At 38.0% G+C, this 24,383-nt stretch overlaps 1 protein-coding gene across 1 annotated transcript in view; it reads left to right on the top strand.

The window, feature by feature from the left end:
- Positions 1-14,075: 14,075 nt before the first annotated feature.
- GABRA1 (gamma-aminobutyric acid type A receptor subunit alpha1) overlaps positions 14,076-24,383 on the top strand; it is a 49,756-nt gene continuing 39,448 nt past the window's right edge. Inside the window, exons 1-2 of the mRNA XM_065408964.1 lie at positions 14,076-14,149; positions 18,141-18,253. Of these exons, the coding sequence (XP_065265036.1) occupies positions 14,076-14,149; positions 18,141-18,253 (187 nt within the window). The remainder of the gene's footprint in view (positions 14,150-18,140; positions 18,254-24,383) is intronic.

Below are 24,383 nucleotides of genomic sequence, written 5' to 3'. Positions count from 1 at the left end.
TAAATTATCCATTGAAAATTATTTAACTCAAGTGCCTCTGGCTTAAACCTTTATGAATTACAATAAAATTCACATTTTGACAGGTGCTTCCTCTGCTTTCTAGATACCTCATCCTGCTGGACTATTACCTACAAGTGACCTCCTTAAAAACCTTCCTTCTCCTACTCTTTTTCCTCCTTCTTCATCTGGGAAAGAAGCCCAAGACTAAGCACTCTAATGTTACTGTCTGTCAAAGTCATAACATTATAATGTAGTCAGTGTTTCAAATCTTGTCACTTTATGTGCTAATGTGTTATATTTGCATGGACATACTGGATTGCTAGCCCATGCATTATAATTTGCATCAATCTTGTCTTAATGACATCCTGCATTATGTGTCTATTTTGGCATCCAAAGCAAAGCACGGTTGTTTGATATATTTCAGACACCATAGCAAGTCACTGTCTTTAATCCATGTATGTAACATCAATCATGAAGTCTTATGGCCATTGGCATCACCCATAACACAGGAGAAAATCATGAAACCATAATTCTCTATAATGTGATTAAGCATTTAGTTGCTTACTACTGATTGAACAAAATGTGTCATATGCCTGTTGCTTTATCACACAGGCTTAACCATGTCATCATATAGTCATTCTTAGAAAGGTGCTTGAATTACAGCTGTATGTAATTCTAGTGAATAAAGATATATTCAGTCTGCACTTGAGAAACTGTATGTGTGCATTATAGACAAATGAGCTCATATTCCCAAATTAAATTTCTTTGAAAAATGGGTTGTCTTCATAAACCCCATCTCTGTGTCAGAATATTGTTGTGTTGCAGATCATTCCTTATTGTGCCCAGAACACTCAGTAAATAGGGTGGATTCTGAGCTACCATACAAGTAAATCAAATCATAATAACCATAAGTTACTACAAGTCTTGTACTTGCCCTAGGAGAAATGTTCTATAGTCCTGAATCTGTAATCTTTATACATGGAGTACTTGGGACTAGTTGTGTGAGTAAATGCTAGGCACCATCATCTAGGGATGCAGAATCAAATACTGCATATCTACCTTATTTAAAAAAAATTGTAAGAGCCATATATTTGGACAGCTCAAGACACTTTGAGTTTTAAATATAGTTACACACCAGTTATTAGGAATTTGTGTACAACGCTCTGTTTATTTCATTTTTTACAAAGTATTTTTACAGAAGTGGGGAAGTATGGGGAGGTGTAATGTATAACACAATGGGAAACAGTTCTTATTCTAAATGACTGCCTTTTAAAGATTCTAACTAGTATTGTTCATTGTCTGCATGTGATCATTCAGATTGAAATCTTAGCCCCCTAGATGTTCACGGAAATTTTGCTATTGATGTCTATGAAGCCAGGATTTCACTCTTAGGCCTTGTCTACACTACAGGGGAAATTCAATCTAAGCTACGCAATTTGAGTTATGTGAATAGTGTAACTCAAATCGACGTAGCGTAGACCTACTTACCGCGGGGTTCACACTACGTGATGTTGACAGGAGATGCTCTCCCGTCGACTTCCCCTACTCTTCTCGATCTGGTGGAGTACAGGAGTCGACGTGAGAGCGATCTGCGGTCAGTTTAGTAGGTCTTCACTAGACCCGCTAAATCGACTGCTGATGCATCGATTGCCACTTGTCGATCTCCCGGTAAGTGTAGACAAGCCCTTAGTCTTTTATCTTCCCTTAAAGTATGAATCTCATCTGAAAAGAAGCATAGTGTGGTTCCATATTGTCACTCAATGACTTCCAGAGCAAAGATTCACAGTTTATTAGTAAAAACGTAATTTTACTACCTTCAACCTCGCCATTTAATCTGAAAGTCAGGCTGAATTCTTTGTGGCTTATGCATCTTTTCTAGTAATAAAGATTCTGTAGGCCAAAATCTGTCCCCAGTTAAACGTATGCAAACACAATGTCTTCATGTTCTGCCCTTAGATGCAATGCTTTTGCCTTCAGAATTTGGTCCTGCAACCAGATTTATCATCAATCCGCTTAATTCCTGAGCCAAAATAATCTAGCTCCCTCTCCCACAGCAGTGCTAACAATTCTACATAGTGGTGCTAAGTATATTCTACTCTCATTTACACTAATATTAATCCAAATATCTGCACTGATTTTAGTAGTTACTCTGGAATTACACCAGTATAGAGGAGAACAGAATTTGCCTCTAATTTTTGTTTAGACATAATTTAAAATAGAACTAGGGAGCAAAATGGTTGACTAAGAAGGTAACATTTTTGCAAAGTCGTTTTTCAAAATACATTTACACTTTATGTAGTAGACTGGCAAATATAGATCTTAATAGTCATGCAGAAAGAACTTAATGGGCAAAAGTGCACAACAATATACAGGATACCAAGGAATATGTTAAACAATGAAAGAAGGGAGTAAAGAATGGAAATGCTAAATATGTATTCACATTAAATTAATTGACTGTTCTTGAAAGACCCTAAGCATCTATAGCACTTGCTTTCTTCATTTCAATAGGGTAGCATGCATGGACTAAACCTTCAACTGATGCAAGTCAATGGAGGTACATTGAGTTTAGTAGGGCTATGCTGATTTATATCAGCTGAAAATCTTGCCCTTGACCTACAAAATTGCTTAGGCTAATGAACATTTAAAGTACTGTCTCCAAAAGGCCAGTACTTATTAAAATATAAAGTATAGCATGTTCAGTTATCAAAAGTTTTAGAATTAAATATTTTCTGCAAACATGGGATTCTCATAGCATCCATTTGGCAGTGAACAGTGTAGCATTATCTTGCAAAAAAGAGTTTCAGTTATAACCTGTATTTTCATTCTTTGATAATCCAAATCAGAATTTTTCAGAAAGTTGAGATTTTGCATGCTTGGTCCCTATCCAAAGATATTTTCTCCTTTTAATATATATTATATATATTTCAGTTGCCTTTGAATTAAGTGAGTCTTTTTTTTTTTTTCCCAATGTTAAAAAAAAATTATGGCACTATAGATGAATTACAATAAACCTGAATGTACCAATGTGCAATATAATCAATGATTTTTTGGATGAGGAACTTCAAAACATTTAAGGAAATGCGATAGTTAAGTATTCAACTATAACATTTCATTGACATCATAGCTTTTTTAATATGATCAAGAGTTAGAGCAGTATAAGCACCCACACATTTACCACACTTGACTGCACCAACATTTTATCACAAAAGGTCACTTTGAAATAAAATATCCTGGAGATCTACAGATTCATATTACTCAAGTGTTTTCTCTATTGTTTATATAGTAGATGGGCTATGTACATTCAAAACCATAGACACAAACAAATGTGATGACCATGCACAGTATGTGCAAAATTGTCTTGGGATTAACACCCCCATTTAGCAGCTTGATCCACACCTAACTGCTTCAGCAGTCATACAGCACATGTTGTGTCATGTTGGTAGATACATATATCAAATATAAAACACAAAACATTCAATTTATTCCAAGGATCTCAAAATGTTTTACATACTTTTATGTAATTACTGAATAACACCCTTATGAAAACCCTAGTCATGCAGTCTTTACTCAGTCAAAATTGCCACTGAAGTCTAAGGGAGTTTTGGCTGAGTACAGATCGCAGGTTGTATTATATCCATTTACACATGAGCATACTGAGGCACAGAGAATTTAAATGACGTGCACCTAGCAAGCCAGTAGGAAAGCTAGGGTTCCAATTCAGCAAACCATCCCTATTGAGCAATGCTCCTAAATCTTGTACTTCAAGAGCATTATTAAATTCAATTCGAATTAATGGGATTTCATCATGTGCTTAAATACTTTTCTGAATAGGGATCTATTTAAACACGTTTCAATGTTTTGCTGAAGTGAGGCCCAAGAATCTTGACTCAACTCATCTGGCAAAGCCAGAGATAATGCTGATAACAGGGAAAGGGAACAAGAATTGTCAACATAAAACTAAAAATGAAGCTAAAAAACAAAACCACACACAACAGAATGATACTAACAGTTGAGGCCATTCACATTTTCTGGATAATCTGGTATTTAGCATGTATAACATGTACACAAGTACACTGACAGATTTTCATCAGATTTGTTTTCTGTTTCCCTATTCCAGTCACCACTCACTTTCCATCATATTTTCATACTCCGTTATTTCATTTATAACTGAAGTGGCAAGCAATGGACGCTTACTAATGCACTAACCATGCTGCTGCAAGATAATTTTTTTTAAAGGAAAAAACTCAGCAGATTTGGAACCCTCTAGCTTAGCTCCCATTCAAATTGGTTTCATCCTGTCAGATTCTAGGAAGGTTATAATCAAAGATAGATGTAAATGTGAATGCACATGATGCTCGTGAAGATCAGTAGGAAAGAGTACAATTTGTATGAGCTCACAGGTTGGTACACTCAACTGCCAATCACAATATCAAGGTTTGAATCCCAAAATGGATCTCTCAGTTCATGAGCAGGGCAGGGTGTCTGGAGTGCTGTGGAAACCACGGTGCCATTTCCTGAGTGTGGATGAATGACACCCACTTGTCATTAAAGACCGGCATTAACAGAGTGCTGAAGGTAATTCAGTTCAGCTATTCTGCATGGAGAATAGTTGTGGAAGTGAAGCCTGGGTGCAGAAAGGTGAGTTTATATAAAGGGATTATAAAGGCTTTGGAAAGGTCTAGGCTTCAGATGTCAAGTTTTCACCTCATCAGCAGGGTTGGGTGGAGCACAGAGCATATTGCTATATGGTGGAGATATGGCATTCAGGAAAATCCAGTTATTGCCAAAAATAGAGAAAATGAGAAAAACATTTGAAATAGACCTGCCTCATGTTTCATCAATGGCCACCATCACAAAAGCTTACAGAAAGTTGGGCTACATAGTTACAAGGGTTTTTTTTGGTTTTTTTTTTTAATACTCCTTTCTTGTCTTTTAAAGCCTCACATGCCCTTGGTCAAGAAATTGATATTTTTTCTGGTATTGCTATACAGAGAGTCTAAAATTTCTTTAAAAATGGATTCTAATACCTTTCTGCCATTATGATATCAGTCATGAAGTGTTGTTAGCACCTATGATAGCAACCTACATTTTCAGTTTCACAAACTTCATTTGGTGGTGGTATTTGAAAATAGCAATCTTCACCTTCAAGCCAAGGTATAAACACATTTCACTGTATTTTAAGATGCTTGGATAAATTCACAAGTGAAAGTTTACAGTAGGCTGGCAAACTGTATCAGGGCATTTTAGCATTCAGTAATCAATTATCTTTTTCAAGGTTCTTGGCATCAGTTGGTTCTTTGTCCCAGTGTCAATTTCAGTCTTTCAACATGTACCCAGAAAGAACATCCATTTTTCTTTAATGGTACATAGTATCTCAAATCCAAATGACTCTTTGAGAACAGTGAAACTTATTTTCAAAGATCCTCATTGGGATTTTCCAACCAAGTCTTCTTCCATTTCTACTCATTTACTTTAAAAAGAAAAAAAAGAAAAAGAAAAAGCGGCATCATTTATGTGTACACCTGGTTGATATCACCATGAGTCACCTGCAAAAATGTTAGGTGTCAAGAAATACTCACTCATGCCTTTTCTGCAGTTGTAAATTGAAGTAAAAAAGCAATCTAATTAATTGAATTTCCCTAAGTCTACGAAGGGAGAATAGACACACTTCTATATATTTATGGAGCACATTAAATTTAAAAAAAAAATCAAATCTTAGTTATATATCTACAAAGCATTTGTTTAATCACATAAGCAAAACTTGTAGCTAACAGAGATCAAAGCTTTGGAACAGATGGATATTTGTTTTAATTCTTTATCTGATCTGCTGTTTGGGGTAAATTGTACTAGAGCATTTCTCCTAGAGCATTTCAGTCATTTTACATACATATGTGTATACTATACACCACACACACACAGATATATATATATGTAATTGTGTGATGGGAAATTTACTATATTAATAAGGTGAACACACACACTATTGAAAAACGTTTTTTGACAGTCTGACCTGTCAATGTATATAACATATATTTTGTATGTAGAGATCATTGGCCAGATTTAGGCAGCTAAATAAGTGGCCAGATTATGAAAAATGTTCCACACCCAGGAATTCACTTTGAAAACAATATGAGATGATGTGTGTGGAGCAATTTTGAAAATCTGGCTCTGTGTTAATTTTAATATATTCTTTTAGTTATTTGTTTTTGAACATTCCATTGAAAGTAAGATGTCACTGGTCTAACTTTACTACTACTGCCATTTTGCACTAATATGCAACTTTCCATACGCAAAGCACAAACATTATCTAATCAATCCTTCAGCAAGATGTTACAGTTGATCTTTTTAGATTTTTTTAAAAAGCATTTAACTACAGCAATAGCTCATCATCTGAATGACTGAACCATTTTTTGAAAATTTGCCCAATTCATAAGCTGGCTAGAAAATAACGAATCACATAGGTCTTCTTGACATCTTCATTTTCCAAATGTGAACTGCAGATCTATGCAGTGAGATGCATAGCTAATAGTTAACAACTTGGAGACATTAAGAGCCAAATCCAATTCTCCTTATTCACGTGAGAAACCCACTGAAGATCAAAATCAGCTGGACCTAAATGGTATTAGTTATACATTTAGGCTAAGATTTTCAAAGACACTTAAGAGAGTTAGGCATTCAACTTCAATGAGAGTTGAGTAACTAACTCTCAGACTCCTTTGAAAATCCTAGCCACAGGATCTGATCCAAAACCTGCTGAAGTCAATGGAAAACTCCCATTAGCCTCACTGGGCTTTGGAACAGGCTCTTCAGACCAGAGCATGCTGAGAATAGTAAGTGATCTGTCTCTCTCACTCGTCCCTCCATCTTTGAAAATGCATCCCTTTTGGTAAGAAGAACCTAACAAGGAGCCAATTCCTGTGCAAAATATTCTTTAAAAAATAGAAATCTCAGTTTAAAATTTTTCTCAAAAGCACGTAATAAACCAGTCTCTTGCACTAAACCCAAATATTTTCCAGCACTTCCTATTGACTGAAATGAGGTCTGTGCTAACAGGCTTTGAAAGGAAATAGGAAAATCTGGGCTACATGTCTCACTGATGGGCTGGAATCTCAGCCACACAGGAAAAATTAATGGTTTTGTCCTACATTTTTAAGAGAAAGAATTAAAGAGATAATGTGCTGCTTCCTATTTTAGGTCAATATCTTCACCCAGAGAGAACCCCAAAACCTTGTCATCCTTTGCTGTACAGCAATTATACCAGTGGAGGAATGGACCATTCCCTATAACTCTGGGTGCTCAACTAAAATAAAAACAAAACACTTTTCTTTTATATCCCAATGCAAGTAAACTGAGAAAAGAGTAAAAGCAGCAAAGAGTCCTGTGGCACCTTATAGACTAACAGACGTATTGGAGCATGAGCTTTCGTGGGTGAATACCCACTTCGTCGGATGCATGCATGAAGCTCATGCTCCAATACATCTGTTAGTCTATAAGGTGCCACAGGACTCTTTGCTGCTTTTATAGATCCAGACAAACACAGCTACCCATCTGATACTTGAGAAAAGAGTTTTAGCAGTTGCTCTTCCAGTGTTGCCAGTGGAGCTCTACCCATTTGCAGTAGATTATAACTCAAATATACTACAGATGAAATTTTGGCATGCTATATATTCCCTCTGGGTGTAATACTATAGTCACCAAATTTCTTCAAAATTGATTCAGTCATTTATTTGAATGAGGAAAAGAAATTAAATAGTGAAGCAATGTAGAACGTCTGTTTATTTCTGCAATTTTGCAATGATCAACTGGGAAAAAAAAGAAGGGCTAGTGTTAAAAATATATTTCTATTTGCCATACTGTCTTCAATTAGACGGCTTTTTTGTTATTGTACAAATTTAACTCTTTACGCACAGGGCTGGGATTTTCAGTTCAGTGCAAGGGATTCAGAGCCATAAATCTTCTTCAGATTTTAATGGAATGTGTGGGACTAAAGCCCCTGCACTGTTTCAGAGTTTCAACTAAGGGTCCTCGTAACGGGGACCAGACTCACCACCACTGGCACCTCCTGCTGGTTGCTCCGGGAATTAGCTCTTATTAGCTGTGGAGCACCCTCTGCGCGTGGTGTCTCACCCATTGTCTGCTCGGCTGATTTGGGAACCGCCTTGCTCCCCGCTCGGCGGTGTCCGCTTCAAGACACTGCCCGCCGGCAGCGCCCACTACTCCATTCTCACCCCCTTCCAGGGAGGGGAGGGGGTTAACGGTAGTCCTTCAGCTTGCACCTGCCTCAGTGGCCAACCACAACCCCAAAGTTTAGCCCCTCACCTCAGGGCAAGTTGCAGTCTGTTTCGGCCACACTCCTCCATGACCAGGTGCAGTGCAAGGGGAGGGGGGAAGGGGAGGACCCAGGCCCACCTACTACTCTAGGTCCCAACCAAGGGACCCTCTAGCAGCAGCCTCTCTCTGCCCTTCTTCTCTCCCCTCTTGTCCACCTATCTTCCCTGGGCCACTTCCCTTTTGGCCCCATGCACCTTCTCAACGCTTTTTAGCATGGGCCACAGCCTGGCAGGTAACTGGGGCCTGAGCTCTCCTCTGCTCCCCCAAGTCTGCCCAGCACTGCTCTGTCCAAGGTGCTACCTCCTTATCTCAGGAGCCAGTCCTCCTCCCTTGTTCTTCAGGAAGAGACTGCCCTCCCCTTTGCTAGGCAGCCTTTATATAGGGCCCAGCCCGGCCCTGATTGGCTGCCTCTTTCTTTGCCCTGATTGGCTCTCCACAGGCCTTTGCTGATTGACTGCTGGTCTACGCAGCCTCTCTGGCCTGTTCCAGCCCTTTTTCTCATAGAGTGGGGCAGCCGCCCCACTACAGTCCTATTTTAAATACTACTCAGCCAAAACTCTCCAACCCTTCACTGCAAAAGTAAGGATTGCAGAATTAGGCCATAAATGCACAGGTGATTATATCAATCAATAGCAGGAAAAGTTTGAAATTTAATGCATTTGGAAACTATATCTTGCCATGAAATAAAATGTGAGTGGTTCCATACCAGCCATTGATATAATATCTCTGGTTAGTGCTGACTGTGAACCAGTGTGTCTCTCCATTTAACAATTCCTTGAATTTCTTTAGATAGTTTATGCACTGTGGCCAACCTTGAACCAAAATGAGATGAACTGAAATGGAAACATGGAGAAACAAAGCCAACAATGCAACAATGAATGCTGATCTTTACAAATTTTCTGTATCTAGATATCTTTTGGCTATTTCATGCAGATAATAATAAATGGGAGAGCCCCTGGGCTAAACTAAATAGACTTTCTCAAACAAAAGTCCTAATTCTGTTGGGTTTACGTCAAGCATTGATGCACTTAAGCTATAATAATTTCTTCTCCAACATTTTTACAGCACCTTAACACCTTGAAAGTCATTGCCAGCATCAGCTATGAATAGCATTGTCCTGAAATCCTTTATATTCTGTTGCAGAAACAAACAAATAATGCAATATATAGTGGGGGATATGTATTGTGTGAAGAATGTTATAGAATGTGAGGCTTGAAAAAGTAGCTATACAGAAAGATTGGGGTTGATCCAGGGACTACTGTCAGCAATCGGCATTTTAATTTCAGTGGGAGCAGGATCATGTTCCATGATGAAGTGCAAAAATACCCTTGGTGATCACATGAGAAAAGAGCATGAGCAAAAATTGTCTTACATACAAGGTGTGACTGTGACATAATATTGCATAATATGTTCTTTGCATCTCCCTCCCCTCTAATTTAAAACTAAGGGGTCATTTAACCCTTACACTAAATATGGGTAACCCTAGAGAAAGCCCATGGTAATTAAGTGTGGTTGGCATACACATGCAATATTACAGTAGGCTGGACCTATTGAGATATGTAAAAAGCATGGTAGACAACTTCTACAGCAGATGTGATTGGGTCACAATCTCTGAAAGTGTATTGAAATCTCATCAACTCTGGTGTGTCCAACTTCCCCTCTTGGCTTCTCCACACAAGCAGCGCACACCCACTGGTCTGCCCCAGTCTACTGATGTAGGAAGGGAAAGTTAATTATTTTAGATTTAAAGTGATGCTAACCTTTGCGATTACCCACAAAACAGATGGGCCACCGTGGGTTGTGGTAATTTTTTTAATCTCTAAAAAACTTCAGGTCCGAGGAGTTCTCTTTGCCTTCAGATGTCAGTTCTGATGAAAAGTACTCCAGGACTTCTGGTGGCCAGCAATGCATTCATGCCCTACCAAAGCCCCTGTAGTGTCCAGAAAACCTGCAGCCACTGCTATGAGACTACCATGCTCCAAGACTGGAAACCTCATTGATTTAAAAAAGGACCAAAAAGGTAGCTTTTTAGGTGACCCCATTTCCCAGGCGTGCAGCAGGTTGATCTAAGAAGATGGTAATGGTAGTTATTGAGCAGGGCACTCATCAGCCTTAGGACTTCTCCACACAGTTTACTGTATCGATGCTAAACACAGTGTTCAGTGAGGTCCTCGGCAGGACCACGGAGAGCTCCCAGTGCTTTGGCACTGAATAGACAGCTCCTACCACCTATTGAGACAGGTCCCCTGTAAGCCTTCTCCTGCATCACACAGCGACTGTACCTTGCTCCTAAGCAAACCCATTCCATTCATAAAATCTAAAGATGAGCCCCACACTCCGTTCTGGGAGCAGGGGGATGTATATATAGACTCAGGCGCGCAATCTTTCCTGGGGTATTATTGTGCCTTATTGGTCGCCTGATTTTGTTGTTATTTTGCTGGGCTGTAAGAGATGCATCCTAAAACAGTGACATTGAAGAGAGTGGGGTGGGGCTTGGTAGGCAGGAGATATTTGTTATAATTGATATAAAATAATCTCATCTCAGCAGAGTTTATGGGAAATGGCACAGTCTGGAAACAGAACGGGATCCAGATCTCCCCCCCCCCCCATCTATCTACACACACACACTAGAGTTTCCATACACGGCGACTCCCCCACCCCCAGAAACAGCCCTTAAATATGTTTCCCTCCATGTCGTCAACAGCAAAGACCACTCTAGACAAACATGTCACCTACCATTAAATGTGCATAAAGGGCTGGAACCCCCCCCCCCCCCCAAGGCTTTAAACTGATTTCCTACGGGCTTCATCTACAATGCATATTACTTTGGTTTAATTGGCAACGCAATGCATTTCTTTGTACGTATCTGTATCTACATCTACCTATGCCTGTATACATATATATGGACACACAAACACATTATGCTGCCTCCTCGATATTTCCTAGCTCGCCTTCATTCATATTTATGCAGCTATTAAATATTTGATCAAAGGTGGAATGCTAACGCAGATCGGTTGTATTTTTAATGTAAGCGCCTTAAAATAGGGTGTTTTGTAAATTGCAAGTGTCAAAAGATTCCAAGTGTAATCTCCCAGCCCCCAACCGTACACCCTCCCCCCGAAAATAATAATAATGCTGCAGATTGTAGAAGGATTTGAGTCTGCAGCCAGAGAGAAAGGGATTAGGGCGAGAGCACTGGAAGTTAAATTGTGCTGCATATAAAAAAAAATGGGCGGATTGGTCTCTAGATGAGAGCTTGGTACCACCTTCCTTTCTAAAATAAAATCTCTCTGGCATGAAGTCACAGCCTATTTCACATCCGGTTTACCCTGGGACGTATTACTACTGTCTTGGTAAAGAGAAAGCTTTTGTTGTGTAGCTGCGGTCTGAATATTGGGAAAAGAAATTTGGGTGTTAAATCTCTAACACCGAAGCACCGGCAGAATCCATGATGGCTGAGACCGAATGACTGAGAAGCAGAGCCGGGGAAAGCAGCACAGCCTCCGCCGCTCTAACGGCTCCTTACCTTCAAGCAGCCCTGATTTCTTGAGCGATTTTCTCTGGCGGACTTTTTCAGTAATTCTGCGAACCTGTGCCCAGAGGGGCTCTAGGTAAGAGCTGCTTATTTATCGCTAACAGACCTTTGATCGCTCGGGTTTTTCTAGAATCATATCTATGTATATAGATGACCAATTTTTCCCCCCCTAGCAGGTGCATTTCAATCCTTTCCCCCCCATCTCCGCCCCCCCCCGCCAGGTTGAGAATCCGCAGCGATCGGTGGGCATTTTTACACGAATAGATCTGAAAATAGTCCCTTAAAAATATTTTTCGGGGGTTGGGGGGGGGGGCTGACTTTCTCAGGGAGAGGTGGGGAAAATACAAAAGTTGAAATGCAGGAAGGAAAACATGTCTAGATCTGAGCCTCAGAACAAGGCAAATCTCTCATCATGGATCAAGGAAGGCATTAAAATGCATTTTTTCCAATGGACGCTACTAAAATGATCAGAGATGTGTGAGTCTTTCTCCCATTTTGAATAGGAAAACTGAAGAATATTTAAAATAATGTCTGGGGTGGGGGTGGGCAGGTGAGGTTGGGGGAACTGGAATCACCTAATGCTCCTTTTATCTGTATGTTTGCATTTGCTTTTTTAGGCTGATAGAAACTTTACTTCTCCAGCAATTATAATGTCTCTATGGTTTTATTTAAGGGGGGTGGTTGGGAGAGCCCATCTGATCAAGGAAGACAGTTGAGATTGATTCATTTTTGTTACACTGAGGAACCTTTTGCAAAAACAAAAGTTAACAGTAATAGGAGATAGTGGTTTTGAGACTACAGATGTTACCTTTATCATTATAGGGGACATGATAATAGTGCAATTTAAAATGATGATCTCTATGGTTGTTTTCCTGTTACGTCCAACTCACCTGTATCACATCCATCTAGATTAGCTCAAACCCACTGAATTTTTACCTTCTGATCATTTCATTATAAACACATTAATTGTATTTCATTGCTCATCTGATGCTCTGTAATGGTATTTTATTGATTTAAATTGTCCCTGAGAGTGTGCAATGAATTGGGGTAGATTTATTTAAAGATACAACAACAGGAAAATGTAGAATGCTTCATTTTCTCAGACATTTTAAATATTCCAATTTATTCCTCATTTTGACTCTTAGGGGAAAATAGAGGTTTTAGATTTTTGCTTTTTTAAAATTCATGAACGCTGGAAAGTTACTGGATTCCAGCACACAAAAATATAGAGAGAGACCTGCAGCAGCATCTAGCCAGCCATTTGAATGTTGAACATTGATTCCACCAATACCAGCAAAGTTTGTTTTCAGGCTTACTGGAAAAAAATATGTAGGGTCTGCTCACTTTTTACTTTAATTACAATCTGTTTGGATTAAATCCTGGGATAATAAATAAATAAATCAGGAGCCATTTGGAGAGGCAGGAAAAAGACTGTTTACGCAAAAACATTTCCTAGCGTCAGCCAGTGAGAATGGCTAGAGATTTAGAAGACAGTATGTGGGCAATCAGCACATGGTTTGATTAATAAAGTGTGTCCTTTAGCCTGACGGAAGTATTAGTGTGCATACTTAGCAGCAGATCGCACAATGAGACTCCAAACATTACACTAGTTACAAAATGATGCTTCAATAAACAAGAGACTAGAAACAGGAATGTCTCTGAAGAAAGTTTCCATAATATCCAGGTAAAGCACTTATAACCAGGGACACTCTGCTCCACTCAGTCACTAGCAGAGATCCTAAATGGCACATCTGCACTCAAGTAGGTAAAAAGAAAAAAAGAGCAAGAAACAAGCAATTGTATTTGGTTATTCGCAATATCATGAAAAACCTCAACATTAACACAAGAGGATACTGAACAGTGGCTTTTAAACTTATTCTGGGGCTAAGCACTTTAATTCAGTAATCCATATTGTTGTTTTTTTTAAAGCTGAAAAGTAATATAAACAAGATTAAAAACTGATTGCAATGTGTGTGTAAATAAATAGTAATATTTCCAAGTCCAGAAAAGGAAGGCAAAGAGATGAATGGATGGGACACCATTTTTGTTTTTACTCTGGATGACGTGCCATAGCACTGTGAGGTCATTGACTGGCATCAAATTATTTAGCTAAAGTTACTTGAGTCCCGTTGTGTTTTCCAAAAGGACTGTTGTAATGCAAGGGTTGTTGATTGTTATTTATTTTCCTTTCCAGCGTTCAGAGCCCACCATGAAGAGCATTCTAGCACTTTGTGACTGTCTTTGGGCCTGGACCCTGCTTTTGAATACACTGACTGGAAGAAGGTGGGGGGAAATATTTTAAACATGTTTGTTTGTTTGTTTTATTAAAAAAAACATTTGGAACCTTTACTTTGTTATAAGGGCATAAGAAACAACTATCACATGGACTGGGCTCTACTAAGTGTATTGGGGGAAGTTAATCCTTGTTCAAATCCCAGCTAAATCTAAATAATGAAGAGTGAAAGTAAACTACAATTTGTTTGCTTAACATCTTTATGCTAAAATTAAGAAATTCTTCAGCAGAAACTATTTGAACCATATTAAAGCTAAATTATCAATTAAATACATAGAAAATAATATGTTGTCCCTTCTACTCAAAGATAAAGAGTATGAGAGTTTATTCTATATTTCAGTTGTGACTGTGAATCAAATAGAAAGGAAAGTGTAATGAAGGCATTTTATTTCAGTATTCTGGGCCAAATCCTGCGTTCACTGGAATCAGTGTCAAAACTCCCACTGGATTGTGGATTGGGTCCTAATTTGTTTAAAATAAAGTGTTGGTTCCTGCAAATCCTTACTCATGAAACTAGCCCTTGCTAAGTGACAAAGAAGGTTTACATGCCTAAGAATTTGCAGGATCAGGCCCCATCATGGAACCTTGGGTTTGAAAGTCCATGCTGTTTAATCCATATGTTAAAAAAAACTTTGTGTAGAGTTAGCATTAGTACTAGTACCATTCATGATCATACAATTATCTTATTTGGTTATTAAACCTATGGGCTAAACTTGAGTATACTTGAAAAGGAAAGTACAATCCAAACTTCACTGGAGGGGGGAACTCAAAGATATATTTTATTGTATTTTAAAACATTAAAATCCAATCTATTATCCTACCTAATGAATGACCGTCATTAAAGGTATATTTTTCCCACTGTCAATGATAAGCCTTAGAAAATATTTTGTACACAGATTTCTATAATATCTTCTTTTACGTCTTTTATTCAGCAGCTCTAGAGAAATTTATCTCATGACCAACCAGAAAAGCTTAGATAGATGCAAGAGGATAAAAAAGTCTATTTTGCATGAGTGTTTCTTCTAAAAAATAGAGATGTAAACAGCATACGTATACAGTTTAATATATGTGTTGAACAAACAAGAAATATTGTAAAAAAAACCCTTGTTTAAAAATTTGTCTAAAAGGTGAGAATTTAAAGTATTCTTTGGGTATTTCATTTTGTTTTTTCATTTGCTGGAGTATTTTGTGAAATTATGTTTCACTGGAAATATATTAATTGTGTATATTCTAAAGTAAGAATTAAAATTCATTTGACTGCTTTTGAAAAATTATATGAAGTGTCACTATTATCATGACCTGTAGATGGAGTTAGTGTACAGTGTTTTATTGTGCAGTGGTTTAATATGAAACCACAGTCACATACAGTAACTTTGATATTTTTCTTCGAAATATACACACCCCACATTAAATATATCTGTTTATGAAGTCATTTTATCCAAAGCAACTTCACTTGCCTTTAATTCTAGATTTTTGTTAATTTCTTGGCAAGTATAGTATTCTAATTAAATACATTTTCTCTTATGTGGAAAGGTTACAGGTTTTCAATCAGATGGTTCTGTTCACAGAAAATAAAAATCAATGTTGGAGCTATTTTACCAAGAATGGTTTCCTGAGTTTAGATAATCTACATTGGAAAAAATCACTGTTGCTTGGAATTTATAATGTATTATCTGTTACACTTGTGCAAACTGCTCATATTATATTGATATGTCAGTTAATTAAAACCAAAACACCACCCAACCCATTTGCTTTTGGAAAAATAATGTGAAGAATAGATAAATGTACTTAAATTTCCACACCCAGAAACACAATAATGACATAATTATGTTTTATCACATCCTTTCAGATTACATTGCCATTTGTCCATCACTCTTTCCCCTCCTTTACCCCAGGGGTACACATTTATTTATTCTCATCAGCCTTACAAAAGTGAACTTTCTTCTACCTTAATCATGATGACCTTCTGCTCTCCTTGAGATATGTATGCACAACAGTTTGTTTACTGACAATGAATGTTTATATAGAATTTAATCCAGAGAAGAGTCCTGTACCACAGCTCTATGTAATGCATTTGGGAATGGATCCTTTAAAATATAATGCATATGGGGAAAAAGTGTAATACACCAGCGTAATTTGTTAATTAACATATAAGTAACATCTGAAAAGATGTCTGAAAATATTTACATCTATCACTTATAGTTTAAATTATCAGTTTAAAAAGGAACCCCATCATACTAGAAATATTTTATGTTTATGGTAGCTGAAAGGAAACGTCTTAGAATCTATTAATAATTTTTCATTGGGAAAGGTATTTGTCATTTTATTCTATTCATTAAAAACAGAACTGTAGATATCTTTGTTTACACATTCCTAGTAATAAAAGGAATTATATGGCCTTCCAAACAACACATGAAATAAAATGGTGGTTAAAACCCTGTGAATATAGGTTTTGTTAGTTGCTTGAATCTGTAGTTTCCTTTATTCAAAACCTCTTTGGAAATTAACATAACAGTGATTTTTCTGTCCCATGGAACAGGTCATGCAAACAGATTCTCCGTCTCCCCCCCCCCGCCATTTTTATGCATGTGGGATCTACAAACAAGATTAAATTGATGAGGTTAAAGGAAATAATAGCATTTTTTATAATTTGATCTTTTACATAACCATTACTTCCTTATAAAACAATCCAGGCTGGTTAGAACAACTAGGGCTGGGAGAATGCTGATCCCCTTTATTAATGTCCATATAGGAAACATGCTGAACAAGAGTGTAATAGTTTTCAGCAAGATGATATCACCCTACAAAAGGTGTTCTGCATCTGCATCATATTGGTTACCTGATTCAGTAATAATGTATGTGACAAAATTGTGTACTGGAAAGCAATTTGGGTTCAAGGGCCAAATCCCTCTGGCTGGACACATGCTTAATGTAAATTTCCCATGGTAATGGATGGAGTAAGGATTACAAGATTTGGCTTCAAGGCAACCATAATTGATGATTAAGGAGAATTAGCCATGGCCTGTATTTGGCAAGGACTTCAGGTAGTTAAGAGACTGATTCTGATCTTATTTACACTTGTTTAACACCACAGTAACTCCATTGACTACAATAGACTTCATCCTGATGTACACCAGTTTAAGTGAGAATACAATAATCAAGTTCAAAGACTTTGATTCTGCCATCCTTATTCAGACAAAACTTTCCACTGACTTCAGTGGGACTTCTGTCAGAATTAGGACTGCAGCACTAGGAACCTGGGAGGGAAAGTTTACAGAAAAAGGTTTCCTTGTCGACACATAGCTTGATTATGCACTTGCACGGAATAATTGTAGGTATTCTTCTTATATAAATCTGCTAATGGAAAAAGGAAATCAAAATTGTACCAGCACAAGAAAGTGATAAATATGTATGTCTGTTAACAACGATTTCATCATATTAGTAAATGTTTTGTTCTGGCTCTGATCCAATAATAAGCTCCGCACAGATGTCGGTTGTGCTGCACGCATGTTTATGAAGGACGCATCTCTGTATTTTTTATTTTCTTTTTATTTTAGTAAATATTATCAGTTTTGAAATTCCATTCAGTCTTTATTATGTATTTCTTTTAATCTGAGCCCTTGATAACCATTATAAATCTAACACATTATCATTTGCTGATAAATACATATGTCATTGTGGAATATAAACTGAAAAATTATAGCCATTAATGAATAACGAAGTAAGCAATAAAGGACCCAAGTTTCACGTGCTTTCTATTTGTAGAAATGAACTGGTGTTGACATAAGCTTTTATTGCAAATGTGTTCTTTAAAAAGAAAATGTTTAAGAGAAAGGACCACGTAATGCACTACAATCTGGTATTATGGAAGAGATTTTGTCTCCATAAATCAGTATAAGCAAGATTAAGCAGATTAATTATTGTTTTGTAGGGTTACTGGTAAATTGATGATTTATAATGTTAACTGCTCTCTGATTTCAGCTATGGACAAACTTCATTACAAGATGAAATTAAAGACAATACTACAGTGTTTACCAGAATACTGGATCGTCTGCTGGATGGTTATGATAACCGCCTGAGACCAGGATTGGGAGGTGTGTGATATTGTCATTTTGAAGGTTGCCCCTTAGAGCAAAATTAAGTTTAAAGTGATTGTTTTTATATTCATATTTGTTTTGCATGTTTATACAACAATTTTGTTATACAAGACATTTTAGTAACACATCCATCTGTATACACTCACACATACACACCTTTTAAATTATGACAAACTATGTCGTTCTCAGTTCAACAAAACATTCACTGAATTTTGCATGAATGAGAAACAAAAAGTTTGGCCCAGGACTTGACTAACTTCAATGGGCTATAGATCAGGCCATAAAAGCCTGATCTCTTAAATCAAACAAACAAACAAACTCCCATCGATTTCAGTCATAACAGAATATGACTCTAAGGGCTAGATTCTGCCACCCGTATTCATACAAATGTCTCAGTAAAGTTTATAGGGTTTTGGCTAGGTAAGGGTATCAAGATTTGGCCCACCAGTCTTTGTCTCTGTAGTTCCACAATGCCTATTACTTTTTCAGTTTAATGATCCAAATCTATAGAAAGGGAGAAGAGTTAAACTGCCATCTTTTCATGTATAACAGTGTTGTTAAGATTCTACATGTTTCTTTAGCAGGAAATACACTGTACTTAGAATTCACAAACAGAATAGGAAATCTGCATTCAAATTGATACTTGGTCCTGTTCTGATTACCTTTGAGATGGCACAATTTGTTTTCCTTTCCACTCTCCGGGGGGAAAATAAAATTGAATATATCATTTAACTTGTTTTCTGTCATCTATTAGTTTTCAATAGAGTTCCAAACAGAAGTATTTATTGTAAAGAACATTTTTCTATAAAAAAGAATGAATAGATTATCCCCTAACCATGCAAAAAGAATCAGATATAAATAAGTATGTGCATTCAGTTTGTGTCTGTTAATTCTTCCGTTTTACCACAGTCCTTGAACACTGGGTCAAATTCATGCCTGGCCTAACTTCATTGACTTCAGGGATGATTATCTTTAAACTTCAAGAACCACAGAAAGCAATGGATTGTTCTATATTAAGGATTTCAAATGTAATTTTGAAGCTAACAGGCAACAAAACAAGTAATCACTTTGTACACTTGATGTACTAATATTTTGCCTGCTTTCATGTAAATCCTTGGATTAGTCTGGAAATAAATATTCCTTTATCCTTGACTAATACCAGTTTAGATTTCAGTCAACTGCTATAGTAAGTGCATATACCATAAAAGGCAATGAGAAAGGGAATATATTATAAAACCTGATATCATATGACCCCCCCGCTCAATACAAATATTTATGCAAATTCTTACTTGATTTTTGCACCTACCATGAGTTACTTTAAAATTTTCTAGAAGTATGAACAGAAATTGATAAAGGGAAAGAAAAAGGAAATACACTCTTTTTCTTTGTTGAAATTGTTAATGTGATAAGATAATCTTATAATACTTTATTTAAAATGCAATTTGTCATAGGGTGAAACAACCAGATACTGCTAGTGGGTGAACCCTAGTTTGTTTGTGTGCATAGGTCTTATATCCTCCAGGCCTGTTTGGAAACAATGCCAGTGACTACTGGGCCTAATGGTATGAACAGCTAGGGATGATCATTCCAGTGTAACTGGAGTCTTCCATTGGTGTAGAATCAGTATAGTATCTCCTACACCAGCTGCCTACCAACTGCTGGTCCCCAGCTACTATATTAGCTCCTCTGAGTCATTGACAGCTGGGTTGAGTTTGAACAGCCCTGAGTTTGCTCCAGCTTACACTGAGAGATCAGCCTGGCACAGAGCTGGCCGGAGCTGGCCTAGGATTCAGGTAGCACAAAACTAGCATAAAGTCTTCTTTGTTCACACTTCCCTCCCATCTTCTGAGTGGTGTTGTGTGTTTCTTATCTATAGCCAAGGATTTGGGCTATAGTATTTATTTATTTTAATGATGTAATATTTTTTAGTTGCGTGAATATCTTAACTTCTCTACTCAAATGTATCTAAGAATGACTGAAGAATCCTGAAGACTATGACAAAGAAAAAACATAAGAACATAAGAATGGCCATACTGGGTCAGACCAAAGGTCCATCTAGCCCAGTATCCTGTCTTCCGACAGTGGCCAATGCCAGTGCTCCAGAGGGAATGAACAGAACAGGTAATCATCAAGTGGTCCATCCCCTGTCACCCATTCCCAGCTTCTGGCAAACAGAAGCTAGGGGCACCATCCCTGCCCATCTTGGCTAATAGCCATTGATGGACCTATCCTCCATGAATTTATCTAGTTCTTTTTTGAAACCTGTTAAAGTCTTGGCCTTCACAACATCCTCTGGCAAGGAGTTCCACAGGTTGACTGTGCATCGTTTGAAAACATCTTTAGTCCAATAAGTCCAAAATATACTCTAATTGTGGGCAATAAGTTGTATGTTTTAAGCAAAAAGTAATACAGTAATATCTTCCACTGCACCACATTTTCATTGGGGAGCTAGGATAAAGACTGGAGCACTAGCAGGACATGAGCGGTAGAGCTGCTGGATTTTGTACCAGTTAGAGTTTTTTTCAGTATGTGTGGCTTCATTCCTAAGTTCCACCTTGTGTTGGGAACTTTCCTTTATTAGATCTTCTTCCAGGATCTCCCTTTAATGAAAAACCTAAACAGCATATATGTTGATTTAATGTAGGATATGGAGATTATAGTGACAACCTTGGTAAGGCCACACATAAAGTAGAGTGTACAGCTTTGAGCACTTTGACATTTAAAAAAGGTTGATAAGTTAGAAAGTATTAAAAATATTGGAGCAGATGACCCATGAAGTTAAATCATGGTAACTGAAAATGCACATAATAGAAAAAAAATGGAAGTGTCGATATGATTTCTAAAAAGCAGCTCTATATTTTGCACCTGCAATTTCCAGGGTGTAAATAATTGTGGTACAAAATGAAGAGAGAGAAGATGGGTGAGTTAATATCTTTTATTGGACCTATTTCTGTTGGTGAGAGAGACAAGCTTTCAAGCCACATAGTCATTTAGATGTCTGCCTCTCTGACATCTACAGTAAATAGCAGCAGTTGTGTCCATCCATAAATGTGGACATAAAACTACATTTGCAGTTATTTGTGCCTGGAAAAAAACTGCAAACACAAAAGGAAGGTCAGGGGGAGACTATGTTCAAGATCAGCCTAGTGAATGTCTATAAGTATATGAGGGGTAATAATTTATTGGAAGTAATGGGGCAAGGAATTGCATGGAGGAGTAACAGACTGGAAAAGGGAAAATCAACTTAGACATTAGGAAAAAATGTAAGAGGGAAATCAATAAGATAATAGAATCATTTACTAAGGGAACTAGCTGAGCCCCATCACTAAACATGTGCCAATAGTGGAAAGGGGAGACTAGGTTGGTATGCAGAGGGCCAGGCACTCTTCACAGATGCCCTGATATCTATAGGGTGACACCACATTCACCTATAGGGTTTTAGGCTGCTCCTTCCACGCATGAGTGCATTCCTCCCCTGCCACTTGAGGGATTCACTAGGATCTGTGACCTTTCAGCCTAGCACAATTGTAAAAGTAACATGTCCCCTTCATAAGGTCTTCCATGGAAGAAGTAAGGGGAAGAAGAAGAGTGGGTTTGACTGGAAGATCTAGCCTGATATCCCTTATGGATTCTGATCTTTGTAGTTATTGTTCAGACATATATTAGAGTTCCCATGTGGGTTACTGTTACTCGAGTTCTATTCTATCATGACTTTAGTCTACACTTCATCATGTAGCAAAATTATTTTGTGTTTGTTTCATTCAACGGATAAAAGTTATCTTGTTGATTACTGTTTTGAGGCTCTAATAAGAGTTATTGGGTCTAGATGATATGCTTGAGCTTCCTGAACACTAGCTGGGTATAATTACTGTAAAATCATATATGCGGACATGGATACTGCAAAGCACTCTGTGACTCTGAGAGCTCCCAGCACTCTGACTCTGAGAGCTCCCAGGACAAATTATTTTCACAATGTACATGATGTCTAGAGAATAAGCAATGACAATAAACTTTCCAAATACAGTTTGATAATAATGTTATCAGTAAATATTCATGTTAGAGATCAGGGCAACCTATAGTAATTGCCTTTGGAATCAGATCTGAACTCATCCACAGTTTTGGTTTAGGCCATGTCTGTGTGTGAAACACTGAGGTCCTTACTGTGGTCTCAATCTATAGATGTAAAGGCCAGAAGCGACCAGTGCAATCATCTAGTCCAGTGGTGGGCAATCTGCTGCACGTGGGCCGCACACGGCTCATCAGGGTAATCTGCTGATGGGCCGCCAGACAGTTTTTTTACACTTGCACAACCACCTGCAGCTCCCAGTAGCTGCGGTTCGCCATTCCCAGCCAATGGGAGCTGTAGGAAGCGGTGGCCAGCACATCCCTGTGGCCTGCTCCGCTTCCTGCAGCTCCCATTGGCTGGGAACGGCGAACTGCGGCCACTGGGAGCTGTGGGAGGCCGTGCAAATGTAAACAAACTGTCTGGTAGCCCACCAGCGGATTACCCTGACGGGCCGCGTGCAGCCCACGGGCCAGATGTTGCCCACCACTGATCTAGTCTGACCTCCTGGCAACAGAACCTCACACATCCTTTCCTATAACAGATCTATAACCTCTGGCTGAGTTACTGAAGTCCTCAAATAATTATTTAAAGATTTCAAGTTACACAGAATTCACCATTTACTCTAGTTTAAACCAGTAAGTGACCCATGCTGGAGAGGAAGGCAAAACCCCCCCAGGGCCTCTGTCAATCTGACCTGAGGGAAAATTCCTTCATGACCCCAAATATGGAGATTAGTTAGACCCTGAGCATGTTGGCTAGACCCACCAGCCAGACACCTGGGAAAGAATTCACTATAGTAGCTCAGAACCTCCCCATCTACTGTCCAATCTCTGGCCATTGGAGATATTTGCTACTAGTTATTTACTATTCTGACACTCTTACTCAAATTGAGAAGTCCAATTAAAATTAATTGGTGCCACTAAACGTGAATAAGGGTGGAAGAATCCAGCCCTCTGATCCTATTCATTTCTTACTCAGATAAACTGCCATTGTCTATATCTGTCAATAAAAAACATGCTGAGAATTATTCTGATCCTTGTCCATCCCCATGTCCTAAAAATGCCTCAATGGGTTTGATGATCTATCAATGATTTATATTTTAGTCTAAGTCACAACCTTCATTTCTCAGGGCAGGCAATGTGCCAAGGATTTGTTTGGATGCTGCAGAATGCATGTTAATTAATCTTCCACTTCTTGAGAATAATCTTGCAATCATTCATTCCCTAGTGAATTGCAAAGTTATATTGCTGTTAAAAATATCAAAGTTACATAATTCTCCAAGGAAGTGGGACATTTTCTGTGTTTGTACCGTAAACTTATTTTACTTATTATTTTTAGGGTTTACATTGGTTTCATCTCAATATCATTAGTAAAACAACTGCTCCAGCTGCAGTTATGTTATACTGGATGATGTTTGTTTATATCTTTTGGGCCACATCCTCAACTAGTGTACACTGGTTTACACCTGGTGAGGTTCTGGTCCAATCTCTATTTACATGTGTTCTGCCATTAGACAGGGGCCCTTTTGAGTGTTCTGATATCTAAGACCAGCTCTGAAGTGTACAGCAAATAATGAATTACAGTTGGTTTTAATAGTTTGCTGAGCAATAATCATCTGAGCCCTAATTCTCTGGTGTGTTAAATTTCCTTTGGACTATTCCCTTGGTGCAAATGTAATTTTAATCCAGTGAGTCAAATCCTTGAAGATTCCATTTTTGTAATAGCGTCCTCATATGGATTAGAGCTAGCATAACAGTTCCTTCACTACCGCATCCCAATTCCTGGAAGTAGGGGTTATGGTCAGGAGAATGGGGCATGTCATAATAGCTTTACAGACATTTGGTCTATGGCTGCTAGAACAGTTTGTGGCTAGCAACTAAAGGTATTATAATGCTGGGAACCTTTTCAGTGATGTTTTAATGCACCATGTGGAATCTGAATCTTCTTTTCCTGCCAGCTGTTTTACCTTCAGCTCATGAGTTTTTTGTAAGAGGTAGAGTCTGGAAGTGGGAACATTCTCAATCTAAGTTGAATACCTCTTGTAATAACCATATGCTTCTT

Source organism: Emys orbicularis, chromosome 8 (genome assembly GCF_028017835.1).
Source record: "Emys orbicularis isolate rEmyOrb1 chromosome 8, rEmyOrb1.hap1, whole genome shotgun sequence".
Classification (NCBI taxonomy): Eukaryota; Metazoa; Chordata; order Testudines; family Emydidae; genus Emys; species Emys orbicularis.
Note: the sequence above shows the minus strand (reverse complement) of the source record. Positions and strands in the feature narration are given on the sequence as shown.